Source organism: Anabrus simplex, chromosome 3 (assembly GCF_040414725.1).
Source record: "Anabrus simplex isolate iqAnaSimp1 chromosome 3, ASM4041472v1, whole genome shotgun sequence".
Lineage (NCBI taxonomy): Eukaryota > Metazoa > Arthropoda > Insecta > Orthoptera > Tettigoniidae > Anabrus > Anabrus simplex.
The window spans coordinates 262,267,187-262,294,421 of NC_090267.1; the positions used below are offsets into that span (position 1 = coordinate 262,267,187).

At 39.3% G+C, this 27,235-nt stretch overlaps 1 protein-coding gene across 2 annotated transcripts in view; it reads right to left on the minus strand.

Annotated features, from left to right (window-relative positions):
* Positions 1-27,235, minus strand: part of LOC136867206 (uncharacterized) — an 84,770-nt gene that overhangs the window by 16,087 nt on the left and 41,448 nt on the right. Inside the window, exons 2-4 of one of the 2 annotated variants that reach the window (XM_068227052.1) lie at positions 23,952-24,046; positions 10,180-10,428; positions 3,194-3,353 (exon numbers count right to left, since the gene is read on the minus strand). In XM_068227052.1, the coding sequence (XP_068083153.1) occupies positions 3,194-3,353; positions 10,180-10,428; positions 23,952-24,046 (504 nt within the window). The remainder of the gene's footprint in view (positions 1-3,193; positions 3,354-10,179; positions 10,429-23,951; positions 24,047-27,235) is intronic. The other variant, XM_067144336.2, reaches the window with a different exon arrangement.

A 27,235-nucleotide genomic window follows, 5' to 3' on the forward strand; every position in this document is an offset into this window, starting at 1 on the left:
ACATGCGGCTATCCGATGTTTAATAAATAGTGTACCAAGAAATGATTATGGGGCCGGAGCATGGGAAGGATCTCAGGTAGTGTTTGGTTTCTCACTGGAGGAGGTACAGAGATGGATAGTATCGCAAGGTGAATAATAAATGGTAAAATCTATATGACAATATTTATTAAAAATTTTCGTGAAAATCACCCTGCAGTTGAAACTTCAAAATCAAATTTCCAGCCAATATTTTCAAAAATGCAGAAATAAAATATCGATGCTGTTGTATTCTGAGACATACACTTGCTTAAAAGTGTCCAAAATAAATATCACTCTTTCAGAGATCGTAAACACCCTACAGTTCATCTAAGATCTCTTAAATGGATTTAAATACCAAAATAACACTTTGCACATTGAATTTCATTAAGTCCATCACTTGTGATGCAGACCTACAGTTTTCTAATATTTTTGAACATAATATTAACACACACTTTCATCAATAAGTTGATAGTTCAAATAAAAATATTTGATCACTTGCTGTGTACTTCGACAGTTCACCTAAGTTGAAAAATAAAATAGTGCACTTTCACACCCTAGAGTTCATCTACATGAAATTACTTCAAGTTATAAATGATTTTAAAAAGGAATTTACAGTTCAAAAGCAAGACATGAAGCTTTCTTGAATTATTATAAATAGCAAGCTGAAATTCACACGAAGCACTTTAGTGTTGTTGGAGCACTATGATTAACTGAGTGCTTTGTTAAAAGTCAGTTAGTGGGATTACTCACTCAAGATATGAGAAGATCACCTGGAATCTGCTTATAAGTGTTGGTGTTGTGCTGTCCTGCGACTTGGTGCCTGGAACATTCTGCAGCGTGCAGCCAAGGCTCGAACTCAGCACCAGCAGCGTGACAAGACCGTTCAGTGAAGATACCACGTTAATATCCCTCGTCGACGTCCCTCGATGGGTACCATGATCGAAGAAACCACGTTAATCCCACGTTGGAAACGACGTTCAATGCAGCAGAATATCACAACACTTTGCCAAGGTTTCCGATGTTCTTTGAGATAATGTCGGAACACGAAAAGTTCAATTGGCACTATAGAGCTCTCAATTATCATTAAGATTAGTATCATACACTGACAAGTCTCAATGCACCGTTCGTATTCTCACGTTGGTTTTACGGTGTTGAATACGTGACTTAGAATATCACACTCTATGCTACCGTATGATTCGTAAGTCAGGTTAATGAAGCAATGACTTACAATCGTTTTCAAAATCGAAAACACAGTTTTTCACACACACACACACAGTTTATAGAATTAGGATTTAACACTGTCACAGTTCATAATAGTCACTGATTATGTCTGAGGTTCGACCGTAGAATAATCATCACAGTCCGAAAACACTTGAAAAATATGTCATTAACACCAATCCCTACAACAGTCTCTGGAATAATACTGTTCATAGTTTAAGAAGATTTTATGACTGAATTTGCACAACACTAGTCCGTACGACTTAATATCCTCATAAAAAGTTCTTAATATTCATTTAGTTTCTCGTAGTGGTGATCGAAAGTTCGACAAAATGCACGAAAAACTAGTCACATTTAGCCTTGTTATCGGTTGAATGTTTAGTGGAATAGTATCTCACACAGTTCAAAATTGTACTAGTGTAGGAGAAATGTGTCTCAGAATCATTAAAATGGTCACAAACTAGAAGTTTAGTTTATCATACACAATGTCTTAGAATACTGTCACAGTCCATGATAAAGTTCAGAGTTACGTGAAAATGACAAAGTCCACAATATCGTTTACTGATAAATGAAATACTTGACACTTCAATTCACAATTTCTATTATAACTTCACTCAGTTAGCACACTCCTAAATATTATATAACGAAGATTTAGTCAGAGAAAATTTTAGAACATTTCCTTCGTCGCGATGCGGCAGAAACTTTACTTGCGATGTCTTCGCACAATTTCAAAGTGTTCGAGTGCGACTTCTACGTCCTCGCGGATCGCGACAGAGCATACTGTCCTTCTCTCATAGTCGCAGAACACACTGCACACTCTCGGTTCGTTGACCTATTTATATCCGGCTGCGAGCAGCGCTCGGAATCAGGTGATGAAAGGGTGATAATACTTCCCAAACTTTAACTTGTTATATCCTGGAAACCACTGGACGGATTGATCTCAAATTTGCAGAATTTGCAGAATATGTGCTACAATTTAGTGTTGGTCTCATGTTAATTGATCCAGGCGTTGAAAAGTTCAAAAAATGGTTTCGAGAGAATTCTGAGGGGAGGGAAGCTATAGGCAGTGCTGACGTCACGTGACCTTGCTTCACTCATGCAGTCTCCCTACACAGAGCAGTGAGAACGAAAACCTTCTCCCACACAGCCGTTTGTGCATCGGAACATAGCTGTTCACTCACCCATGAATAAAGATTTATAACTCGTATGTGCCAGGGCCTATGCCTTCCTGGTACAATAGGAAAGAAATAGTGATATGGAATTAGAATCCGCCCGCAAAATTAGCAACAAAAAAAAAAAAAAAAAAAAAAAAAAAACTTTGAGTGTGTTCTTTTTTAATCTTTTGATCAGCGAGTTTTTGGTGACAATTACAGGCCACCAGGAGTGAGTTTTTCCTTGAAAATCTTGAATTCTTAATTTTAAATTATTTTAATTCTAACTTTTATCTATTAATACATTTACATAATTTACACTTACGGTACATAACTGATATATTCAATTTAAAATCAGTGGCATAGAAAATATTTTTCTCAAAATATTGAAAGGAATATTAAAATTGACAAAATTATCTCTCTATACGTGTTCAAAAATTTTGTGCCATTTACAACATACTGACTTGATTTTACAACAGTTTCGCCCATCGAAATATCTTTAGAGTATGGTACTGACCCAGACAGTCAAGTTTTTCATCGTTTCAACTTCTATATCCTTTCCAGTACAAACAATAAACAAAACAAAACAGTTACCAGGAAAACATATAGAGTCTCTAGGTTATGCCTTGCCACTTATGTAACTTAGACTTTTCCTTCACGTCTGTATTTTCCATAACGAATAAGTAGTACTTGTTCATTTCTGACACTATGAAGTTCATAATATTACAATCAACAACTTCTTTGAAAATAGACACTTCAAGTCTTGAATATTTGTCACTAATATTCAAATGAAGATTATCACTAACCCCTGAATTTGATGGAACAAAATGAGGAGAAAGCGTAGGAAGAAACCTGCCTACAGAACTCCACTTCCTTCCTTCCTTCGGTTTGAACAGCTGACAGCTTAGCCCTCGTTGCAACAGCAGAGCGCTGCACTTCGTCCTCAATTTCCGTGTTGTCGTCTTCCTAGGAATAACCAATTTCATTCTCATCGGACACAATACAATTATCATAAATATCAATTTCATTGTCGGACCCCTTGTTAGTCAAAATATTACTTATATCTTGCAGAGCAAGCTCGCATCCTCGATTCGATCCCACCATTAGGACGTGTATTTGTTTACTATCAGAGAGTGGTTGTTTCTACGGAAACCAGAGATGCGGGAAAAGAAAAATAATGTGTACTTTCAAGGAATAGTTATGCAATGCACTCAATAGAAACAACAATAGAAAACAGTTCCTGGGTGTTATCGTAATTTGTAGCACAATCGCGTAAGAATTCAGGTTAGGTAACTACGGATGCTAGTTTGTTTTGGTGCTTGCCCCTTTGTGTGGTCTTATGCCGCGATTGGCCATTTACTTTGTTTACTTGTGTTGTTGTTGGTTACCATAGCAATGATTATGACGATGGATTCTGACTGAAGTGGGTGTGGCACTACTAGTTTGGTTGTTACTTGAGTAATTAATTTCTGGTTTCAAAACTTATTAACAAAAGTTTCATATTGTTTACTATCTTTCTGTTTAATATATTTTCTGTTTGGTTTGGTGTTTCTGGTGTCATGGAAATATTTGTGTTCCTTAAATTAAGTTGGATTGGGCTAGATTTTCATGGTATGCGAAGGCCTACTCAGAGGAGTTTCTCCTGGTTAAAGATTAATATCAAGGTTGTCAAAATATTTGTGTTCCTTAAATTAAGTTGGATTGGGCTAGATTTTCATGGTATGCGACGGCCTACTCAGAGGAGTTTCTCCTGGTTAAAGATTAATATCAAGGTTGTCAATCTTCATATTCTTATTTTTTTTTCCTTGCTCAGGTTTTTGAAAATAAGGTATGAAAAGCGGATCCGCATTTTAAGTTGAAACTTAACGTTAATTGGACATTAACAATTCTAATTTGTTCATTTATTGTTATTATTTTAAGGACGATGTCACCTTTTGTTTTTCTCATTTAATATTTTTCTTCTTAGATTAAAATTTAAATTTAATCAAGGCATGGTGTTTTCTTTCATAAACTACAGTCATTTGGCGTGGTATCTGGTAATATTATGCATGTTCTTTGGTTGTTAATGGGCCTGTTTTTGGGTAAGTACATTTTCTGTGTTTGACGCTTCCTTATTTGTGATATCTCTGTTAGTTTTTCCTTGTTCCTTTTTCACACCAGCTTAGAGGTGGTACCGGCTGGTGTATTTTTGCTGACCGTTGGTGTAATTGGGTGTTAAATTGCGCTGGCGGCTCATAATACAATCATCCCTTGTTCATCCCTTTTAGTCGCCTCTTACGACAGGCAGGGGTACCGTGGGTGTATTCATCTTCGTCCCCCACCCACAGGGGATGGTTCATATGATCTAGAAGGCACACGCATGCCTTCCAGTGTTTAATACGAGTATAATATTACGGCGTCCTATCATGGTGAGGCAGTAAATACCAAGATATCCGGTTGTGTTGCCTGAGCATACCGTTAGGGCAGATGTTTTCAGGATGGTAATATTTCGGGTTGCACAAAACTACATTGGAAGGAGCGGCTGAATCACACGGTATATAAAGCATTTGTAATGCTAGAAAAGGTAGGCTGTTCCAAAAACATTAAATCCGGGAATGTAAATGCGGGATGATATTGTATGTTGTTAATATATCATATCTCAATTCAAAATATTGTTAAAACACAGAATTTAGATTGATCATTATTCATTCTTACGTACTTAATAAACAATGAAGCATACACTAATCTAAAAATAATATCAAATGATTAGTAAAACTGTAAAATTGAAAAAAATCTGATTTGTATGTCTGTATTTTGATTTAAAACATAAGTCATTTGAAATATCACTAATTTGCTGCCTAATACAGAAAAACTTCTTTTGTATATTTCACACTTATACGTTTTCTACACTCATACTTTTTTTTTCAGCAGTCCCGAAAACATCCTATACGTATTACGGCGAGTTATTTCATTTACTGTTGATAAACTTAACCATAATAGGTATTTGCTTTGATGCTGTATTGACTTGTCTGAATTTATTAAAGAAACTACTATAGTTTCACTTTGAGTCCACCTTGTCAATACACCTTATGATGATAGAAAATAATTTAACATACATGAACTGACATCACTGATGAAGGCAATGGATGATTTTCCCGAAACATGTATGTTCAATTAATAATTTTCTATCATCATAAGGTGTATTGACAAGGTGGACTCAAAATAAAACACTAATAGTTTCTTTAATAGATTTATTTCATTTATACATCTTTCACTTATACGATTTTTATGCTTATACATTTATATCGTAAGTCCTTGAAGGCAAACTGCTTTGTTTATACATTTACGATGGTTTCTGTCTTCAAAATCGCAAGAAATATTCTAAACACAAACTTATGACTTGCACTGTACTTTTCTTGGAAATCATACCCCTACGCGCATGTTTGGTAGCGTGAGCAACCTGGAAGCTATTTTCGAGCTTACTCTTTGATGTTCTGTGCTTCAGGTGTGACCAAGTTGTGATAAGCATCGTTAGATTTGTGAGTAGTAAACATGGGTGAAAGAAAGAGAATGAGCATTACGACTGCTGAAAAATTACAAATTTTGAGTGTAGTGAAGGAAAGTGGCAACATGAAACGAGTTGAAATTGCTAAGAAATTGGGGACGACTCCATCTTCCTCGAATACTACTGTAGCTAAGGCCGCGGAAATTGAAGAAAGCGCAACAAATAAGTGGACAGGGTGGAAAATACGAATGCCTGAAAGATTATTACAGTGATTCAGGCAACATAGGGCAGAAGGCATTCCAATCAGTGGACCAATACTTTGTGAAAAGGCAAGTAAACTAGTGATAAGACTTGGTGTAGAAGATTTTAGTGCTTCGTCGGACTGGCTACACATATTTAAGGTATCGGCAGTCATAATGTGTGTGGGGAAAACAGAAGTGTCGATGAGACTGTGCAAGATTGGAAGGAAAATTGTTTGAAAGAACTGACATCTCGATTCGCTCCTAAGGACATTTTCAACGCGGATGAGACAGGTGGCCTCTTTTTTAATGTAATGCCTAGACGTACGATAGCATTCAAAGGGGAAAATTGTCATGGCAGGAATCAAAGCAAACAACGCATAACAATTCTGTAATATGCCAATAATGACAAAAGTGAAAAACTGCCTTCAATGACAATCGGAAAATTTTCAAAGCCGCGTTGTTTTAAAAACGTTGCTATGTTCCCCACGAAATACACCAACAATAAGAAATCCTGGGTCACTACAAAAGTTTCTGATGACTGGCTTCGAAGCATGGACGCCCAAAATGGGAGCGAAAGTTCGTAACATCTTATTGTTCATGGATCAATGCCCAGCACATCCTCCTATTACTTTATACTGAAGAATGTGACTGTGGAATTTTTCCCCCGCAAATTGTACAAGCGAGCTGCAGCCACTCGATCTTTGAGTGATACGCAACTTCAAGTTGCATTATCCTAAGATGCTGGTGCAGCACACAATCAGATGTGTAAACATCAGAAAGAAGGACGGAATGAAGATCAACATATTAGAGGTAAAATTCCTCTCATTTCTTTCCTCTTTTTATATGCTTATTCATGTTAAAATGAAATATTTGCCCTAGGACTTCCAAGAGTAGCATACATTAAGGGGCATTGCACATAGGCGACAGGAATCGTCTACCGGCCGAACATATTAGAGGTAAAATTCCTCTCATTTCTTTCCTCTTTTTATATGTTTATTCATGTTAAAATGAAATATTTGCCCTAGGACTTCCAAGAGTAGCATACATTAAGGGGCATTGCACATAGGCGACAGGAATCGTCTACCGGCCGCCCGTGCTTATGGAACATTATTTTAAATGGAGCTCTTCACACAGGGCTACACTGTCTCGGCGATCGACCTTGAAATAGTTCACTTCTGCTACCAACAGGCAAGGCAGATTTCACAACCTGGACTAGCAACAGTTGGTAAACTATTGCTGTGCACTGGGGTCTCCACATTCTTCAGTTGCATTCCGTTCAGAACTCCCTTTCTTTCATGTTCCTTCAAGTGATGGATTCCATTTCAAAATACTATAAACTGTACTAAATACATTATATTCAGTATGAATGATGTCTGGCTGCTTGGCTAAATGGTCAAACTATTGGCTTTCAGTTTAGAGGGTCTCACGTTCGATTCCCAGTGGGGCCAGAATTTTTAACTGTGTACGGTATGGTTTGTGTTTGTCCACACAATCTCCTCTTCACATTCATACAACACATCACCCTACCCACTACAGAAACACGCAAGAGTGAATGCACATAGGGTTGGCGTCAGGAAGAGCAATCGGCCATAAAACAGGGCCAGATTCACATAGGCAAAACAGTTCGCACCCGCGACCCCACCACTGTGGGAAACACGGTAGAAGAAGAAAAATATTCAGTATGATATATCTAGATAAGTAGACCGAATAAACACGGAAGATTTCATTATACAAATTATACAACCATCTGGAACTTAAAATGCGACTAATGTAGCAACAGAGTTGAGAAGAGAAATGCATGGTCTCAAGTAATGACCATCTCAGTTCAACTCCTCAAAGTGAAGACTTATTTTTTGCTTTTCTCAACTTTGCATCCATTCCCGTATCATCTTCTTTCACAGTTTCAGAGAGTTCATCAAAAGGTTTCTTTGACATCCTGAAGTAACTAATGAACTTGGTCATTACATAAATAATCGAATAATTTATTTTTCCTAACGATCTTTCAACATACGCTGTGAATGAAACCTACGACACTCTCTTTCCTTCTTTCTTTTCGACAATAACAAGAGGCAAGATGATGATTAAAACGAGCAGTAGGCTGGGGAAGGCGCCTAAGTGGCGGGGCGTGCTACCGGTCAGCGACATGGAATTCATATGAGCAACTCTGTAGTTGATTCCAGTCGCCTAGTGTGAAGCGGCCCTGAAAGAAATGATTCTGAGTTGTTATCTTGTGTCTGCAAACAAATTAAAAACAATAAATGTATATTTTTTTCCTTCTGATAGGCAATGCATTACATTGCAGCGTCATGGCACCATGTTTCAGAACTTACAGTTCGAAATTGTTTCCGAAAAGCTGGATTTGGAGGTAGTTCTGAGATTGTAATATCATAGATGATAATGACGGCAAATGGAGGTAATTGGAAGAAGTGGCCTCATTTGACGATTATGTAAATGTTGACACTAACCTCGTCACTGCAGAAGCCACGACTATCTCCGAGATTGCTGAAGACGGACAATGGGGTTTGATCTCACTTAGTTTCCAAATTTTGACATTCTTTTCCTCGATGTTCCACATCTTCTAGAAGGACTACATTTCCACGTGATAATCAAACATTACCTGTCAAATACTCGGAAATACTCGTCTCAATAGGAGCTTCAAACAGCACATCATCTGTTTGCATTGGTTACATCAAGATAATATTTTAGATCAATCAACTTATTGAAGATAATTTTATAACATTCCCCTTTTCTCTTGGCTAATTTTTAGCGCCGGAACGCAAAAAATATAAACAAAATTCACCTCGAGTTTTCAACCATCTAGTCTATTGAAATCATATGTTGACAACTGCCCCAGCAAGTATATGCTGAATTTTCTTACGAAGAGGATCCACTTCAGTACTAGACGTGTGCTGCTTTTAGAATTTTACACGACACAAATTTTCTTTTGGACAAGATTGTAAATTTGTTTACAATGATTTTAACATGTATTGTATATGTCATGTCCCAACAGCATATTTTATAACTACTATTCCGTAACATTAGTATCATAAGAAATTACAGTTCAATTTCTACAAATTATAAATGTTATTGTCCTCTAAACAATGTTTGTTTTAAGATTAAATTAATATGGCTGAAGATGCCCAATAAAGGAAGGGTGAAACATGTCCCCATAATATTTAGATTTTCTATGTTTAATTAACCATATAACGTGGTACTAATTGTACTGAATAGGTGGGGTAATAAATATACTCCTTTTTTAAACTAAGTGAGATCACTGTTTTCAATACGGAACAAAAATGAAAGTGATGGTTTGCAATGGGGTTTGAACGAGGACTGCGATCACGACGACAATGACACCGAAGAGCCGCAGCATACTTCAGTGACCTTTAATGACACTGTCAATACTCTATGGACTATCAAACATTTTGTGATGCACCATAATGTTTCTGAGGAAATAACGGCCGAATTGTACTGGTTTGAAAATATTGTTCACGCTATGGCTGCAGCCAACAAAAAAAAAAAATAAAAAAATAACGCACTACTTTATTCCGTAAAGTGACTCTTTTCCCTCTGTTTGTATTCTTGCAGTCTGTGTGCATGTCTTTTGTGTTTATATAGTTTCATATTACCATATATACTTTCGAATATAACTCTGCTTCATATTTACAGAAATTCATTTAAATGTTTTTCACACTTTTATGTTTTTTTTCCTTCGGTCCCCTGCAAAATGTATAAACAAAGTTTTACTGTAAATAATGAGGACTAGAGTTTTAATCGGTAAGTTTTAACTATGTGACGCTAATGTATGTATGTATGTATGTATGTATGTATGTATGTACTGTAAAAATTGCACAAAAAACCTTTAGACTGAGATTACTTTACAATCAAGAAATATTTTCAAAATTATCACTCTACAGACACAATCACTGAGATATTTTCTTCATTCAGATAATTTTTACTATGAAGGAAAGAAATGTGTAAACCATGGTCTATTTCTCATGAATAAACAACAACTGGTCCAGGAAATGTTACTACATAACAAAGGCTCAAAAGAACATGTTCTCACCTCAAGTGTTCCTGAATGATAAACTCTTCCTTGCGCTGCTCTTTCACATTGTTGGACCTTAGTGTATTAATTCCATAGAGTAGAGACCTTCTTTTGTCTGGATCTGTGATGCCCACATGCTGCAGGTCCTCATCTGTGAGTCGGAGGAATTTTTCCAAACTAATGTTCCTCATGGTAAACAGTAAAACCTCTTCTTTCTCAAGACCCATTCCAAACAGTATCGTGGACAGCTCCTGCAGCTCAGGAGAACTACACAAAAATAATTAACAACAATTTAATTCTCTCAATGTACCTGCAGAATAAAAAATTACCACTCTACCACACCAGCAGAAATACTAATACCACTTAGAGATTCATCTTCAATGTAGTCCCTTATTTTATTTTAAAAAACATCTTTCATTTCGCTCTTGCCATTTGTTTACCTCATCAGATGGTCAGAGATTGTATGTAAAGGAGAGAAGACGAGACACATTTCAGGCCAAAGATTTCATGAATACAGCCGGAAACTCACCTGCCACCTGTTTAGAATGTTGGAAAACATTTTCCACAGAAATATGCAAGAAAATATTAGGTGATCATGATGATGAAAAGAATTTCTCGGGTGGTTACATTATAGGCAAGCACGCGACACCCAAGAATTTATCGGACGTGCCACTAAATAGGATAATATGTGCGTCTGCAAATATGTTTGAACAGATATTGTATGCCAGTTATTTAATCGTGTTATGTGCCACATTTCTGATTCAGAGCACAGGTTTTACCCTGGACGATCTCATCATCATCATTTCCCATTAGCTAGCTGTAGCCGGGTAGGGGCAAATATGGTTCCTCTCCTTTCTGAGGCATCATATCTGCTTTATTCATATAGGGTATTGTTACAATGGGCTCGCCACACCCAAAGCCCCTGGACGATCTACTACTACTAATTTAGTTTACCTTTATTTAGGATGTTCCAATTCAATAAATGAAAAGAGTCCTACTGATGTACTTTTTACAGATTTTGCAAAGAACTTCGATGAAACTGACAATGATGTACTCTTACAAAATTGATCAAATTTTGGTCTAGCTCTAAATACGAGAGGTGTACTATATTGTTTTACACTTTATTTTTTGTATGTCCGGGTATGGTTCACATTTCAGTTTTGAACTAGTGACATGTAACTAGTGTCTTGTTCCACCGTTTGGTAGCAGCATACGCACATGGGCCAACGAACGCACTCGTCATAGCCATTTCATAACATCACTGGCAGCATAGGAGCAGACCACATGGAAAGTAACCATCAGGGACAGTGCTATACAACTTGGTTCCTACGAAAATTCATTGGCACTTGGTGGCAGTTTGTGGAGAACATGCGCCGTCACAGAAAACAGTTTACAACTGGGGGGAAGGTTGGAAAACGGCGCACATCGGTGGACAAGGGAACCAGTTCTGGAAGGAATGTGACAGTGTCAACACCAGCCAACATTATCCGGGTCGAACAGGCCATCCAAGGAAACAAATGCATCGCATTTACGGAAATGGAGGCAGCCACGTGAATTAGCTGAAAAACCCTGCAGCGGATCATTCAAAATAAACCAAAATCTACTCTTATTAAAGAAAAGAAGCAGAAGGACAGTTATTCAGTTTTCACCTTCAATAACGATTCTATATATCAAATAACAAACTTATTTAAAAAACATGTGGTAAAAATAGCATTCAGGACAACCAACAACAATCTATCTCACTTCCACAATCCAGAACCGTGAATAAATCTGACAAGTTGGGTAAATCAGGTATTTACAGATTACAGTGCCAGTCTTGTTTAGCAAGCTATATTGGACAGACAGGGAGAAGCTTCAACACCAGGTACAACGAACATATTAATGCAGTCAAACATAACAGGCATTCTGCCATGGGAATACATACGCATGAATCCAATCACAATTTTTCCGATATAGACAAGGACTTACAAATTATTGAAATTATGGGAAAGAGACCTCTGCTCAATATCATGGAAATGTTTTATATATCGTTGGATCAACGAGTCAATTTTAATCACAATCTGAATGAATCCATCGAGAAAACAAACATACTTTACGAGACCATCCTCCCCCTTATTCTCAAGACGTATCTAGATAGAACAGCGCAACAACGGATCACTACCCCACTCCCTCGCATCCCCTCCACACCACACCCAATCCAAAGCAAGTCACCGCCCTCCCCCTTCCCCTCTCAAAGCCAGCAATAAGCTCCACGCAGACACAGACGAGCAGTGCACCTCCTACTTTCCTGGCGGCAGGTTAACGAGAGCGAGGAATAAGGAGCAAGTACTATCAAACCACTTTCCAATAATTAAATCCGAACACACATATTAATTCTCATTTCTTTCTTTCTTTCTTTCTTTCTTTCTTTCTTATTCTTCCTCAGACATCCACCTTTTACGATACTGTGCCATATAACCAAGGCCATACCAACTTTTACTTCAACAACAATAACAGGGACAGTTTCAACAACCAAGCAGATATTACAAAGTAACAAAGGATGTTTCCCCAACTCCTCAGCTAATCGTTTTAACTGCAAATTGTATTAACATAGGCATTTTACAGGATCGTCAAGTTTGATACATGTTTTTATCTTCCATCGACGATTCAACTATGAATATTTGAACCTTTTAATATGTTTTCATATCCACAGTAACAAATCAGAACCTCACAGTATTCCTCAACTTCATTTTTTCATGCATTATCTTAAAGCTCTGTTCAACATTGTACAAATGCACTGCAGTCATCTGTGACCTGGATCCTAGGACGTTCTGTAAATAATAATGTGTTTTATGTCATATAACCCATGTCAACCATTGTAAATATATTTAAAGGCAGATTTCATGTTGATTGTTGTTAAGATCCTTTGATTTGTTTATTTATTTACTGTGAACTGATAATTATTCCAAGGGAATCTAAACCAGTTTTCACTTAATAAATATTATGTATTATATATTGTGTTGAATGGTGGAACATCACTCAATTAATTCCTATTATATGAATTTGACTTGCGGTAAATATTTCTCGATATCATTTTCACTTGTCATTAATGCTTTTACGGCCCATACTTAAAGACATGATACTGTATAGGCTTCTTCTGCGAAACGTTAAGAATTTCACCTTATTTTCTTGACACGGCATAAGCCCAAAAGCCTATACAGTATCATTTTCACTATTTTTTTTTTCAAAAATAATGGACAGCATCAGGAGAGAATCAGCACGACTGCACAAAAATGAAATGGCATATGGCCTTTAGTGCCGGGAGTGTCCGAGGACAAGTTCAGCTCGCCAGATGCAGGTCTTTTAATCTGACGCCCGTAGGCGACCTGCAGGTCATGATGAGGATGAAATGATGATGAAGACGACACATACACCCAGCCCCTCTGCCAGTGAAATTAACCAATTAAGGTTAAAATTACCAACCCTGCCGGGAATCGAATTCGGGACCCCTGTGACCAAAGGCCAACATGCTAACCATTTAGCCATGGAGCCAGACATGACTGCACAAATAAGATAGGATAGATTAAGTCTAGTGACACAGATCTGTGCTGGTAACTTAAACCCCAATAATCATTATTGTTTTACTTTCTTGAATTTAGTTTAGTCTTTCTGTATATTTTTATTTCTTTACTTTGTTTTACTGCTAATTGTTGTGCTTTGAGTCATCAATCCATAGACTGGTTTGATACAGCTCTCCATGCCACCCTATCCTGTGCTAACCTTTTCATTTCTAAATAACTACTACATGTTATATCTTCTCCAATCTGCTTGTCATATTCGTACCTTGGTCTACCCCTACCGTTCTTATCATCTACACTTCCCTCAAAAACCAACTGTACAAGACCTGGGTGACTTAAGATGTGCCCTATGATTCTATTTCTCCTCCTGGTCAAATTTAGTCAAATCAATCTCCTCTCACCAATTCGATTCAGTACCTCTTCAGTCGTGATTCGATCTACCCATCTCACCTTCAGCACTCTCCTGTAACAGCAGATTTCAAAAGCTTCTATTCTATTTATCGTCCATGTTTCACTTACATACAATGCCACGCTCCACATGAAAGTCTTCAGAAACATCTTCCTAAATCCTATATCAACGTTTGAAGTGAGCAAATTTCTTTCTAAGAAAGCTCTTCCTCGCTTGTGCTAGCCTGCATTTTATGTTCTCCTTACTTCTGCCATCGTTAGTTATTTTACTCCCCACGTAACAATATGTATTGAATTGAGTGGATAATAAAAGTAAGAATTATAAATACTAGTCGCTGGAGAAATTCCGAGAAAAAATTAATTCAATTTGATCAACCACACTGTGTAGATCAGTACAATGTATATATGGGTGACATTGACAGAATGAACCAGAACAGTCTCGTACCGCATAAATCTGCGAAACAGGAAATGGTATTGGCCACTGATCTCTTACATACTAAATGTGTCCATGAATAATCACTGACAATTGTACAGACTTACTCCTCAGGGCAAAGATGGTATAAACTTCTTGCTATTTATGTGCAGTATAGTTTGTAACTATCTGGATAAGTGGATCCGTGGTAGAGTGTCAGCCTCCGGGTCCCAAGATAGCGGGTTCAAACCCGGCAGAGGTAGTCGGATTTTTGAAGGGCGGAAAAAAGTCCATTCAACACTCCATGTCGTACGATGTCGGCATGTAAAAGATCTCTGGTGATACATTTGGTATTTACCCGACAAAATTAATTAAATCTCAGCCATAGACGCCCAAGAGAGATCCGGTTTACTCTGTCTGCCATCTAGCAGACCTAGAGTAAAACGGAACGTCGAAATTTACAAGCAGACAGCCAGATGGCATCAAATCGAAATATCTGCAAAGGGTAGCTGAGGCCATACGATTATTATTATTATTATTATTATTATTATTATTATTATTATTATTCAGCCAAAAAACGTGGACACTTTCCAGTACCAGGAAAATGCAGGGTGTCTGTTGGTGTCTGTCTAAGCACAACAGTGCAGCACATTTTGGAGACATCACCAACAAACAAATGTTGCGCTCAGTGTGGAAAGAATCCATGAAAATTTTGCACAGTTTGTAAAGTGGCTTGTCATATTCATTGTTTCTCTACTTTCCAGTCTCAGAACAGAATCCAATAGCAGCGGGTACCACAGTGTCATATGTTAAAATTTTATGAACATATAGTGTACATTTCATATAGTTCTATACTTGATACAATCTTTTCTGTGTCTTTCAGTCGTGCATATAGATGTATTCGAAGAAGTTTTAGACCAAAATATGCTTGTGACCTTTAAATAGTTTGCTAATTGTTAATATGACCATGCAAATTGAATAAATCAATACAAACAGTACGTAAACTTAAAAATTATTACGAACCTATTCTTTAAAATTCCCCCTCCCCCACATTCTTGACCACTGCATACAAATGTAGGCATGTGAAATTTTGCAAATGAAAAACTCACGGAACAAAAACTTTGTTTCCTTATATAATTATATATAACAATCTGGTGTCAAAGATACGTTACGTATTCTGGATGTTACAGTGTGTTGCACATGTTACTTTGGATTATACTTCGTATATACAGGTAATAATAAATTGTATACTATTAATTACGGGCTCTTACATTAACTAAACTCATATTAATATATATACAGCACATGTTTCATGACATAACCTCACAAATACACTGACTGACAGAGCAAATGCAACACCAAGAAGGAGTGGTCAGAACTTTATGCCAATTGCAGGGTAGACTGACGTCACTGAGGTATGCTCATGATGTGAAATGCGCACGTAGCGAACGATAAATGGGACACGGCGTTGGCGAATGGCCCACTTCGTACCGTGATTTCTCAGCCGACAGTCATTGTAGAACGTGTTGTCGTGTGCCACAGGACACGTGTATAGCTAAGAATGCCAGGCCGCCGTCAACGGAGGCATTTCCAGCAGACAGAAGACTTTACGAGGGGTATGGTGATCGGGCTGAGAAGGGCAGGTTGGTCGCTTCGTAAAATCGCAGCCGATACCCATAGGGATGTGTCCACGGTGCAGCGCCTGTGGCGAAGATGGTTGGCGCAGGGACATGTGGCACGTGCGAGGGGTCCAGGCGCAGCCCGAGTGACGTCAGCACGCGAGGATCGGCGCATCCGCCGCCAAGCGGTGGCAGCCCCGCACGCCACGTCAACCGCCATTCTTCAGCATGTGCAAGACACCCTGGCTGTTCCAATATCGACCAGAACAATTTCCCGTCGATTGGTTGAAGGAGGCCTGCACTCCCAGCGTCCGCTCAGAAGACTACCATTGACTCCACAGCATAGACGTGCACGCCTGGCATGGTGCCGGGCTAGAGCGACTTGGATGAGGGAATGGCGGAACGTCGTGTTCTCCGATGAGTCACGCTTCTGTTCTGTCAGTGATAGTCACCGCAGACGAGTGTGGCGTCGGCGTGGAGAAAGGTCAAATTCGGCAGTAACTGTGGAGCGCCCTATCGCTAGACAACGCGGCATCATGGTTTGGGGCGCTATTGCGTATGATTCCACGTCACCTCTAGTGCGTATTCAAGGCACGTTAAATGCCCACCGCTACGTGCAGCATGTGCTGCGGCCGGTGGCACTCCCGTACCTTCAGGGGCTGCCCAATGCTCTGTTTCAGCAGGATAATGCCCGCCCACACACTGCTCGCATCTCCCAACAGGCTCTGCGAGGTGTACAGATGCTTCCGTGGCCAGCGTACTCTCCGGATCTCTCACCAATCGAACACGTGTGGGATCTCATTGGACGCCGTTTGCAAACTCTGCCCCAGCCTCGTACGGACGACCAACTGTGGCAAATGGTTGACAGAGAATGGAGAACCATCCCTCAGGACACCATCCGCACTCTTATTGACTCTGTACCTCGACGTGTTTCTGCGTGCATCACCGCTCGCGGTGGTCCTACATCCTACTGAGTCGATGCCATGCGCATTGTGTAACCTGCATATCGGTTTGAAATAAACATCAATTATTCGTCCGTGCCGTCTCTGTTTTTTCCCCAACTTTCATTCCTTTCGAACCACTCCTTCTTGGTGTTGCATTTGCTCTGTCAGTCAGAGTAATACGATCGTCCGTACTTAACTATGTAAAATAATAATACTACTAATACTAATAAATGTATGTAAACACTTCATAGCCATACCTCACAGGTAATAATAATAATAATAATAATAATAATAATAATAATAATTCGAGCTCGATATTGGCATTATTTAACATGACTTAAAGAATATTGTTTTCAAGTTATATCAGCCTATTACACTTGCATCTACCCAAGACATACAATTTATATCTCAACAGGTTTTTTTTTTTACATCTATCCAGCTGCTGGAACATCTACAAAATAAAGGTCACAATGCGACAGGCACTATTCGTGCCAGCAGATTTGACAAAACACTGTTGAAGGACTCGACTGTAGTGAGAAGGCTACCACTGGTTTCTCACCATCAAGTAACAGATAAGAAATTTAACATCACCCTCGTATGGTTCAATGACAACAATGTTGTCACAATTGCATCAACGTGCTGTGGAGTTCAGCCCACAGGAAAGGTGAAGCGATGGAGAAATTGCATAAGACCAATTTCATGGTTTTACCTGTACTGAAACTTACTACTAGTATTTACAATTCTTATTTTTATTATCAAACATCAAATTTGTTTTTGGAGGCAATTCTCTTTTCTGGTTTTACAATATTATGAGTCGGTCACATGTAAAATTTGTACATTTTCCTTTGAGTTTGCCTCCCGTAGTTATGCATCAGCCTCTGGATGAAGTTTAATCTCCTTGTGTCCTTAAGAGTTTGATTTTTCAGTTAGTATCCTTTTTTAAGATTTGACTTGAAGATTAATATTACGTACCTCGTGCGTATTACTTATTCCATTTTCTTAATTTTCATCTACTATGTTAATTACTTATTTGGTTCTTTTACTTGTTTTGTTAACCATTAAACCTATATTGAAGGGTGATCATTGGTTTCTTCCTTTTCCCACAACGAATGTGATCCCACAGACCTCAGTAGAGTTTCCACACCACATCCACGCCCTTTCCGTAGTTGCTGTTTCGGTCGACCTGTAGGTTATGTTACGTAACCTCAAGTACGTGTTAAAACTTCATATATTTTAAGATCCATTATTGTCACGTGTTTTTTTAATGTTTGTGTAACCTGTTCAGGTGTGACAGACTTCAAGAGGGAATTCCTTGCTAGGTTTAATTCCGAAAGGGTGAAGAGCTCTGTAAAAAGGAAGCCATTGACTGAGGCACAACCCACCGGCATGAGAGCTAGCGCATTCGTCCTACAGAAGTACCAACTCTTCAAGCATCTGCACCCGGAAGGAAGCGAGAACGAGATTTTACCAGACATCACAGAGCTACTCCACGATAAGATTCGACCCCTAGTGAAAGTATCACAACTGAGATCCTTTGATGATCTACACAGAATCATTGCCCAGCTAGAAGAGGAACGCAAGAGCAAAGCTACGGAAAAGACCAGCTCGGTTAGGAAGTGCTACCAATGCGGAAGAACGGAACACCTGAACAACAAATGCCCAACCTTGACGTCGAAGAAACTAGGGCCGGCCCATTCTGGATTAAGGGGGAATGGGACTGGGAACAGGAAAGTGTCTCAAGACCTGACAGACAAGCAGCTCTGGAAAAGCAGGAGAGAGATTGGTCCGACTGTAGGCAGAACAGACCAATCTTGCCCAGCGATCATCCTGAGGATAGGCAACAAGAACTTTTCAGCCATACTCGACAGCCAAGCAAGTCACTCGTTTGTCAATGGGACTGTCGCCAGATTACTACCGCTTACAAAGTCTCACCACCTTGGAAGGCTAGTGGGAGCAGCGGACAGGGTAACCTATTCCATCCAAGGACAGACTAACCTAACCGGGAAATGCATGGACCTGCCTATTGTAATTGACGTTGCAGTGATTCAGAACCTAATACTTGACATCATATTAGGTCATGACTTTCTGGTGGAATCCAAGCTGATCCTAGACTATGCAGCTCATGAAGTCTTTTTGGGAAAAGACAGACATCTGAGGGTCACCTGGTACGATGAAAATCTCCGGACTCGGAAGGATGCGGAAGTCGACGTAGAGCTGGGAGATATCTAGTTTACGCATCTTCAACCAAGTGAAAAAGAGGAGCTGAGACGTGCCTTAAAGGACTTTCTGGAAGACATCACCAATAAAATAGGACGGACTACCACGGTAACGCACACCATTGAATGCAGCACTTTCTCGCCCATCAAGCAAGGTCCATATTCAATCAACCCAGATAAGCGCAACTTCGTCATTCAGAACATTCAAGAGATGGAAGGGCAAGGTCTCATCGAACCCTCTACATCCTGTTGAGCTTCACCTATCTCCTACCGAAAAAGAAGAAAGGGGAGTATCGACTGTGTGTGGATTTTCGCAAGTTGAACAAGATGAACGTTGGCGATGTCTACCCTACGCCTGACCTGAAAGACTCGCTGAAAGTACGCGGGTCTAGGATTTTTAGCATCCTGGATCTCAACTCTGCATACTGGCAAGTGGAGGTCGAGGAAAGTTCTAGACCACTGACCACCTTTATGACACCGAGAGTATTGTACCAGTTTACACTAATGCCTTTTGGATTGAAGAATCCTCCTGCCACTTTCATGCAACTGATGGATAAGGTATTGTCAGGATATGTTGGAGTTTTCTGCCAAGTGTATCTCGACGACATTTTAATACAAAGCAAGAATTTTCAAGAACACTGTGTATATCTGAGGAAAGTGCTGGAATGACAGAAGATTCATGGACTGACTTGACTTGCCAAATGGAGAAGTGCCACTTCGCCCAGTCCCATGTAAAGTATCTTGGAATGTCCTAACATCTGAAGGCTTAGAAAGGCAATCGGAGAAGAGTCGAGCTATCGAAGAAGCTGAACACCCGCGGACCAAGCGACAAGTACGGTACGTCAGTTCCTTGGCTTGTGTGGATGGTTTTGCACCTTCGTGCCATACTTTGAAGAGAAGGCAATACCACTCACCAATCTACTCCATAACAACCATCCGTTCAAATGGACCAGCAAGCAAGAGGCAGCATTCCAAGGCATCAAGGCTGCAATACGCAACGCTCCTGGTCTAGCCCATCCCGACCCTCAACAGAAGATGTGCCTGCAGACAGACGCCAGCAACTCCGGCTTAGGAACAGTGTTATTCCAGGAGAGGAACGACAGCGGAAGGGACATCATCGAGTATGGCAGCAGAACAACGCTACTACACTGCCAAGAAGGAAGCCTTAGCTTTGGTGTGGGCCATGGGCAAATTCGGAGGCTACTTGGAGGGAAGGAAGTTCCAGCTCTACACCAGTAACGCCGCTCTCAAATGGTTGAACTCTGTCTCTGGCTCAAAATCTAAATTGAATCGATGGGCTCTGTTAATTGCAGAATTTGATTTTGATGTGTGTCACGTCCCAGGATTGACGAACATAGGAGCAGACAGTTTATCTAGGCACCCGGCTATGGAACCTGAAGCTATAAGCACCGTTGTCTTGAGGGAGTTCTCATGAAAACACCAGAGTGAACCCAAGGAACCTTTCCTTATGACCATCAAGAAGGAACTTGATCTGGAAGTAATTAAACAATGGCAAGAACAAGACAAACCCTGTAGGACCATGACGCAGTGGATTAGGAGACAGAACACCGATAGTCGATTCGTTCCGATGGAATTGAAAATGTGCTACAAGAACTTCCGGGTTAACGGAGGACTCTTAATACACAGATCTCACCTCTAGTATTTACAATTCTTATTTTTATTATCCACTCAATTCAATACATAAAATGTTTATTATAAATAAGGTTTAATGTATGACTCAATCTTGAGAAAATCGTATATAGGATGGCTGAAGATGCTCGATACAGTGAGCGAAACATGTCCCAATTAATGTTTGTATTGTAATGACCCTTTTCATAAAAAATGTTGTTCACAATCAAAAAAAATTTGTCACTGCTTAAAAAGTAAACAAGTAAAATTGACAATTAAATTGTATCATTAATGGACTAGATGTTAATTACATAATAATGATAAAATGTCATCACTACTCAATAAATAAACATTTTTTTTTTACAATTAAAATGTATCATTAATGGACTAGACGTTAATGACATAATACTGATGTCCAAGTCATATTAAATGTGCCAATTAAATTGAAAGATTTGGCTAATTCTCGTTTGTTTCTTGATTTTCCAAGTACTTCTCAGATGTAAGGCTTTTCAGGCGTTTGCTCTATTAACCAGCATTTCGTCTTAGGTCTGACACTAGACTCGTCAGAGTGGGATGTGTCAGACCCTACCCACTGACGCTGGGTGTATGCAGGTGAACTTATCAGAAGCCTATTTATGAGGCACAGTCTGATAACTGCATACGGGAGATAAATCTCCACAATGGAATTATTGCCTGCCTAGCAATTCCGAATGGAAAATTCTAAATTCCCATGGAGGGAATTAGATATTTTTCACCAATAGAGCATGTCAAAAACACACATCCCACTCTGACGAGTCTAGTGTCAGACCTAAGACGAAACGCTGGTTAATAGAGCAAACGCCTGAAAAGCCTTACATCTGATATGTTTTTGACATGCTCTATTGGTGAAAAATATCTAATTCCCTCCATGGGAATTTAGAATTTTCCATTTCCAAGTACTGTTAGTGTATTTATAGGAGTTTCAAATGAAATTAGTGAAAGTTAAAGGAATTAAACTTGCAGTATTTTTTTCGTTGTGTTTTCGTTAATCAAGAACTACATCACTATTAAGGGATGGATCATTGGAGGTTTATACTCTGTTGTGTGCATCATACTTGTAGTCTTCACAATCTTCAACTGATTTAAGTCGGCCTTTATTCACTGGTCAGTTTGTTGTTAAGCGTAGCTTAAAGGGACACCAATAATTGTTACATAGATGTGATGTGTTGTATATTGCAACGTTATGGATGAGTGTGCCCCTTTGTTTCACGCTTTTTTGTTTAGTTGTGCTTGTTGCAGTACTGAGACTATTTGTCATCATGTTATGCAAGATCTCACCTCTCCGACATGCCTGCAGTAGTGGAGATCTCCAGACAACACACGACGGACATCCTCGAGAAGTTCTATGACAGCACTGAAGCCGGACATCCAGGAGGTGAAGAGACACATCAGTCTATCCGACGATGATTCTTCTGGGTCAACATGCGGAAAGACATCCCGGACTATGTGAAGGGGTGCTGCATCTGCGCCTGCACCAAGGCGAGCAACAGGAAGACAGATTCCAGTCAGCAAGGAAGACAGCCGCAACGTCCTTGTGAGGTCATAGCCCTGGACTTGATTGGTCCTTACCCTAGAATACCACGGGGTAAAACAGAACTCCTAGTTATCACCAACCTCTTCACAAGATGGACTGAGGCCTTTCCAATACCAGAAGACACGACGGCATGCATCACCAGTCTTCTACAAGATGAGGTATTCAGCCGCTACGGTTATCCACGGTGCATTCTGTTGGACAACGGGAGTCAATTCACGTCAAGGAAGTGGCAGCAAATGAATGGGGTATGGAGCACTGGACCACCCCTATCTACAACCCACGGGCAAATCCAATGGAACGATAGAACCAGGGGCCTGTTCCACGAACGAACTTTGAAACTTTTCAACTTTGCACTTCTTGCAAAGTGCAAAGTCTTTTTGTTCCACCATGATCTAGATTGTACTCTTCAATTTCTTCGCAAATTCAGTTAATGTTCTCTGAATTGCTACGATATGATACAATGTTAATTTTTTGCCTGTGTTCAATGTATTAGTTGTTTTAAGATCTTCGCTAATTGGCTGATGATGACACTTGAAATGTGTTGAAACCGGTCCCAATAAACAGGTTGTAACTACTTTTTAGTTCAACTTACTACGGAGTATTGAAAGGTGGATCCTTCCCTATAATATTGTACATCTTCTTAGCATAATTATACGGAGCTTATAATAATGTGGAAGAAATAAGCTTTCTAATGGTGAAAACATTAAGGAAATCAATTGAGTGATTCCAGAGATACCATTTTTTCTTTTTACAATCTGGGGCTAGGAAAGGGCTAGGAGTGGGAAGGAAGCGGTCGTAGCCCTAATTAAGGTGTGAAAATGGAAAACCAAGGAAAACCATCTACAGGGCTGCTGACAGTGGGGTTTGAACTCACTATCTCCTGAATGCAAGCTTACAGCTGCATGCTCCCAACCGCATCACCAACTCGCTCATCAGAGATTACCCTTTACAATATTGGAAGTATACTGTAGATTATTATGTACGCAGTCTGTTTAACATTGCAAAAATGTTTATGGCAGCACTGGGATAGGAAAGGGAGAGATTGTAGCAGCTGTGACCTTAACTACAGTATTAAAACCTAGAGTAAAAACTGAAAACATGAGAAACTACTGTATATCCAGAGCTATCAATTGTGAGATTAGAAACCCACTATTCTCTGAATGGAAGTTTACAACTACATGACCCATATCGCACAGTGAACTCAGAAAGAGGTATCCAAAGATTAACACAAGAACCTTTAAAGATATGAATTTGACAAAAATTCAGCATGTCATAAAAGAATAAAAGACCAGTGAAAATAATCAACCAAACTTAAACCAAATGATAAGAAAACCATTAAAAATCATTAGTTGTCACACAAATTAGAAATAATTGGCAAGTTTTACCACAAGTAAATATCTTCCATAAAATTCTTAACTGAAGTTTGACTCACTTAAACTCTTCAGAAAGTAGTAATGGATGTTCCTCATCTGGAGTGGCACTTTCTCTACCATTTCTGGACCCATCCTTCTCAACCACAGGTTTGTGCTGAAATAGGAAAATGAAGACAGTCGGTCATCAATGACACAAGATGGTAGTTCAATTCACATTTCAGAATAACTTAATTTTCAGTTCACGGAGTAGATATGAAGTGTTAAAGGGGATATAACACAATAACAAATCTAATCACAAAAGGATAGAGTGCACTTGTGTTTCATTAGTTGGTCCTCAGTAGTGTGTACATGCCTGCATTAGGGAAATTAGCTCTGTCTGGGGATCAGTGGGAGAGCGTCTGCTTCTGGAACTCAAGATTGCAGGTTCAAAACTGGCAGAGCTAGTTGGGAAAGGAGACAAAGCAGAAAGATGGCAGGAACATATCCAGCAGTTGTATCAAGGTAAAGACGTAGATGATTTGGTTCTAGAACAAGAAGAGGCTATTGATGCTGATGAAATGGGAGACCTAATTTTGAGGTCCGAATTTGACAGAGCTGCGAGAGATATAAATAAGAACAAGGCCCCTGAAATTATTGAAATACCCTCTGAATTACTGACTGCCTTAGGAGAAACCAGCATGACAAGGTTGTTCCCTCTAGTGTGTAAGATGTATGAGACAGGAGAAGTGCCATCTGATTTTCGGCAGAATGCTATTATACCTATTCCCAAGAAAGCCGGTGCTGACAAGTGTGAAAACTACTGCACCATTAGTTTAGTATCTCATGCCTGCAAAATTTTAACAAGTATTGTTTACAGAAGAATGGAAAGACAAATTGAAGCTGAGTTGGGAGAAGATCAATTTGGCTTCAGAAGAAATGTAGGAACACGTGAAGCAATCCTGACTTTACATCTGATCTTAAGAGGATCGAATTAAGGAGGACAAGCCCACATACATGGTGTTCGTAGATCTAGAAAAATGAGGCATTATTAAGGAACTTTAACTCCTTTCGCAAAGCCTCCATGGCTCAGATGGCAGCGCGTCGGCCTCTCACCTCTGGATACCATGGTTCAAATCCCAGTCACTCCATGTGAGATTTGTGCTGGACAAAGCGGAGGCGGGACAGGTTTTTCTCCGGGTACTCTGGTTTTCCCTGTCATCTTTCATTTCAGCAACACTCTCCATTCTCATTTCATAGCTTCTATCAGTCATTAATAAAATCACATTGGGAGTGGCGACCCCATCGTACTAATAGCCTATATATGACTCATTCATTTCATTCCTGACCCGGTCAATGACTGGAAAACAAGTTGTAGATTTTCATTCAACTCCTTTCGTAAGTAATTTGAAATTCGTGTCACATTATTGAAGCACATGTGCATCACAGCGCAGCCTGTTGGTGCTCCTCATTAATAATGGATCACCCAATTGGTGGCGTTCCACGCGGCTGCCAGACGGAACTCCGACAATGAGACAAATAGTTGAACTGGACAAGTTAATTATGACCTTTGTAGTCGAGCAAAATGGTTTCTGAATCGGAAGTAAATTGGATTGTGTAGCAGGAAAGAATGTACCTACGCAAGAAGGATTTTTGATCCTGGATAAAAACCCCTGTGGGTTTTCGTCTTTCCAAGATGTTTTCTTCAAGTCGGCACTAGCCGTTATTATTTGATTTACCACGAATATTTTCTCTTTTAGGGCAAATCAGTTTCACGTGCCCATGTGGTAAACTAGTTTATTTAATTTTAATTTTTAATCAGGTAGTGTTGTAGTCCAAACCTCAAGGTAAATACGTAATCTTTTTGTGTGCTATGCGTTAGAATTTATGTGTGGAACTGATTCCAGTGGCCGTGTGATTGGCAGATATGCTACACCTGCAATTTGCTATTTTTCTGGTTGGAATCCTTAAAATGTGCTAAAATGATAACCTTAATTTAATAATCATCCCTTCTAGTAAGTTTTAAAAGCTATATCATGGTTCTAATTCGAGGTTAAAGTTTATTCAAGGTGTTAGGTGAACATCGCATGATGAGTGTAGGCCTAAAAATTTACAACTGCATTTCGTGGCATTCTTCTCTAATGTAAACGAAACCTCAAAATTATTAGTGGCCGTAAGGCTAGATTTCTCTAAGCTTATTGCCTTGCCTATTATTATGGCTGGTTGCCCGGTTACGAATTTGTTTGATGATTTTTTTTCCCTCCTTGTTGTTAAAAAAAATATGACTGTCTGCGAATATTACTCATTGATGGAATTGTGCTTAATGACTGTGTCATTTATTCTGCTAGCTAGTCAGTTAAATGTGGATCCTATTTATTGAATTAATTGTGCTAGTCAGTTTTTTAATATTGCCAGTTGATTGTGCATGTCAAGTACCAAAATTCATTTTATTTAACAATATTCCTTGCCTAGTTAACCAAGGCTTGTTCTAATTCTGAGGTTCAGGATACTGCACACACTCCAATGATAATAGTGATGATAATAATAATAGATTAGGGATATAGTTAAGGTTGTTTTGAGGTACCTCAACCTTGAATTTTTATCTTGATCTAAGAAATATTTTAACTTCTGATTTTAATTGTTTCACAATATTAGTTTAAATTGACAGGATATTTCTTTATTTCTTCATTTACTTAGTGGTATTTTAATTGCATCTGTAGGTATGAATATGTGGATTAAAATCTTTTAACTTTAATGGTGTGACTCGTTTCACATGACATGGTAAGGAGGGTTAAAGCTTTAGGTGAGTTCTTGTTCCCGGCCTTTTGATGAATCTACTCTTGGAGTGGCTTCTCCCTTCCACGTTAAATATTGTCATCGGTAAGCATTTTGTTCTATGACAAAAAGGCCCAAGCTATTTGAGATTATGAAGGTGATTGGGATCAGATAGAAGCCTCTGTGGCTCAGGCGGCAGCCTCTCACCGCTGGATACCATGGTTCAAATCCAGGTCACACCACGTGAGATTTGTGCTGGACAAAGTGGAGGCAGGACAGGTTTTTCTCTGGGTACCCCAGTTTTCCCTGTCACCTTTCATTCCAGCAACACTCTCCAATATCATTTCATTAATCATTCATTAATCATTGCCCCAAAGGAGTGCGACAGGCTTTGGCAGCCAGCACATTTCCTATCCTCGTCACTAGATGGGAGTTTCATTAATTCCATTCCTGACCCGGTCAAATGACTGGAAACAGGCTGTGGATTTTCATTGGGATCAGATACCGAGAATGAAGAATTATCTACAATCTGTATAAAAATCAGTCTGCAGTGATAAGAATCGAGGGCTTTGAAAAAGAGGCAGCAATCCAG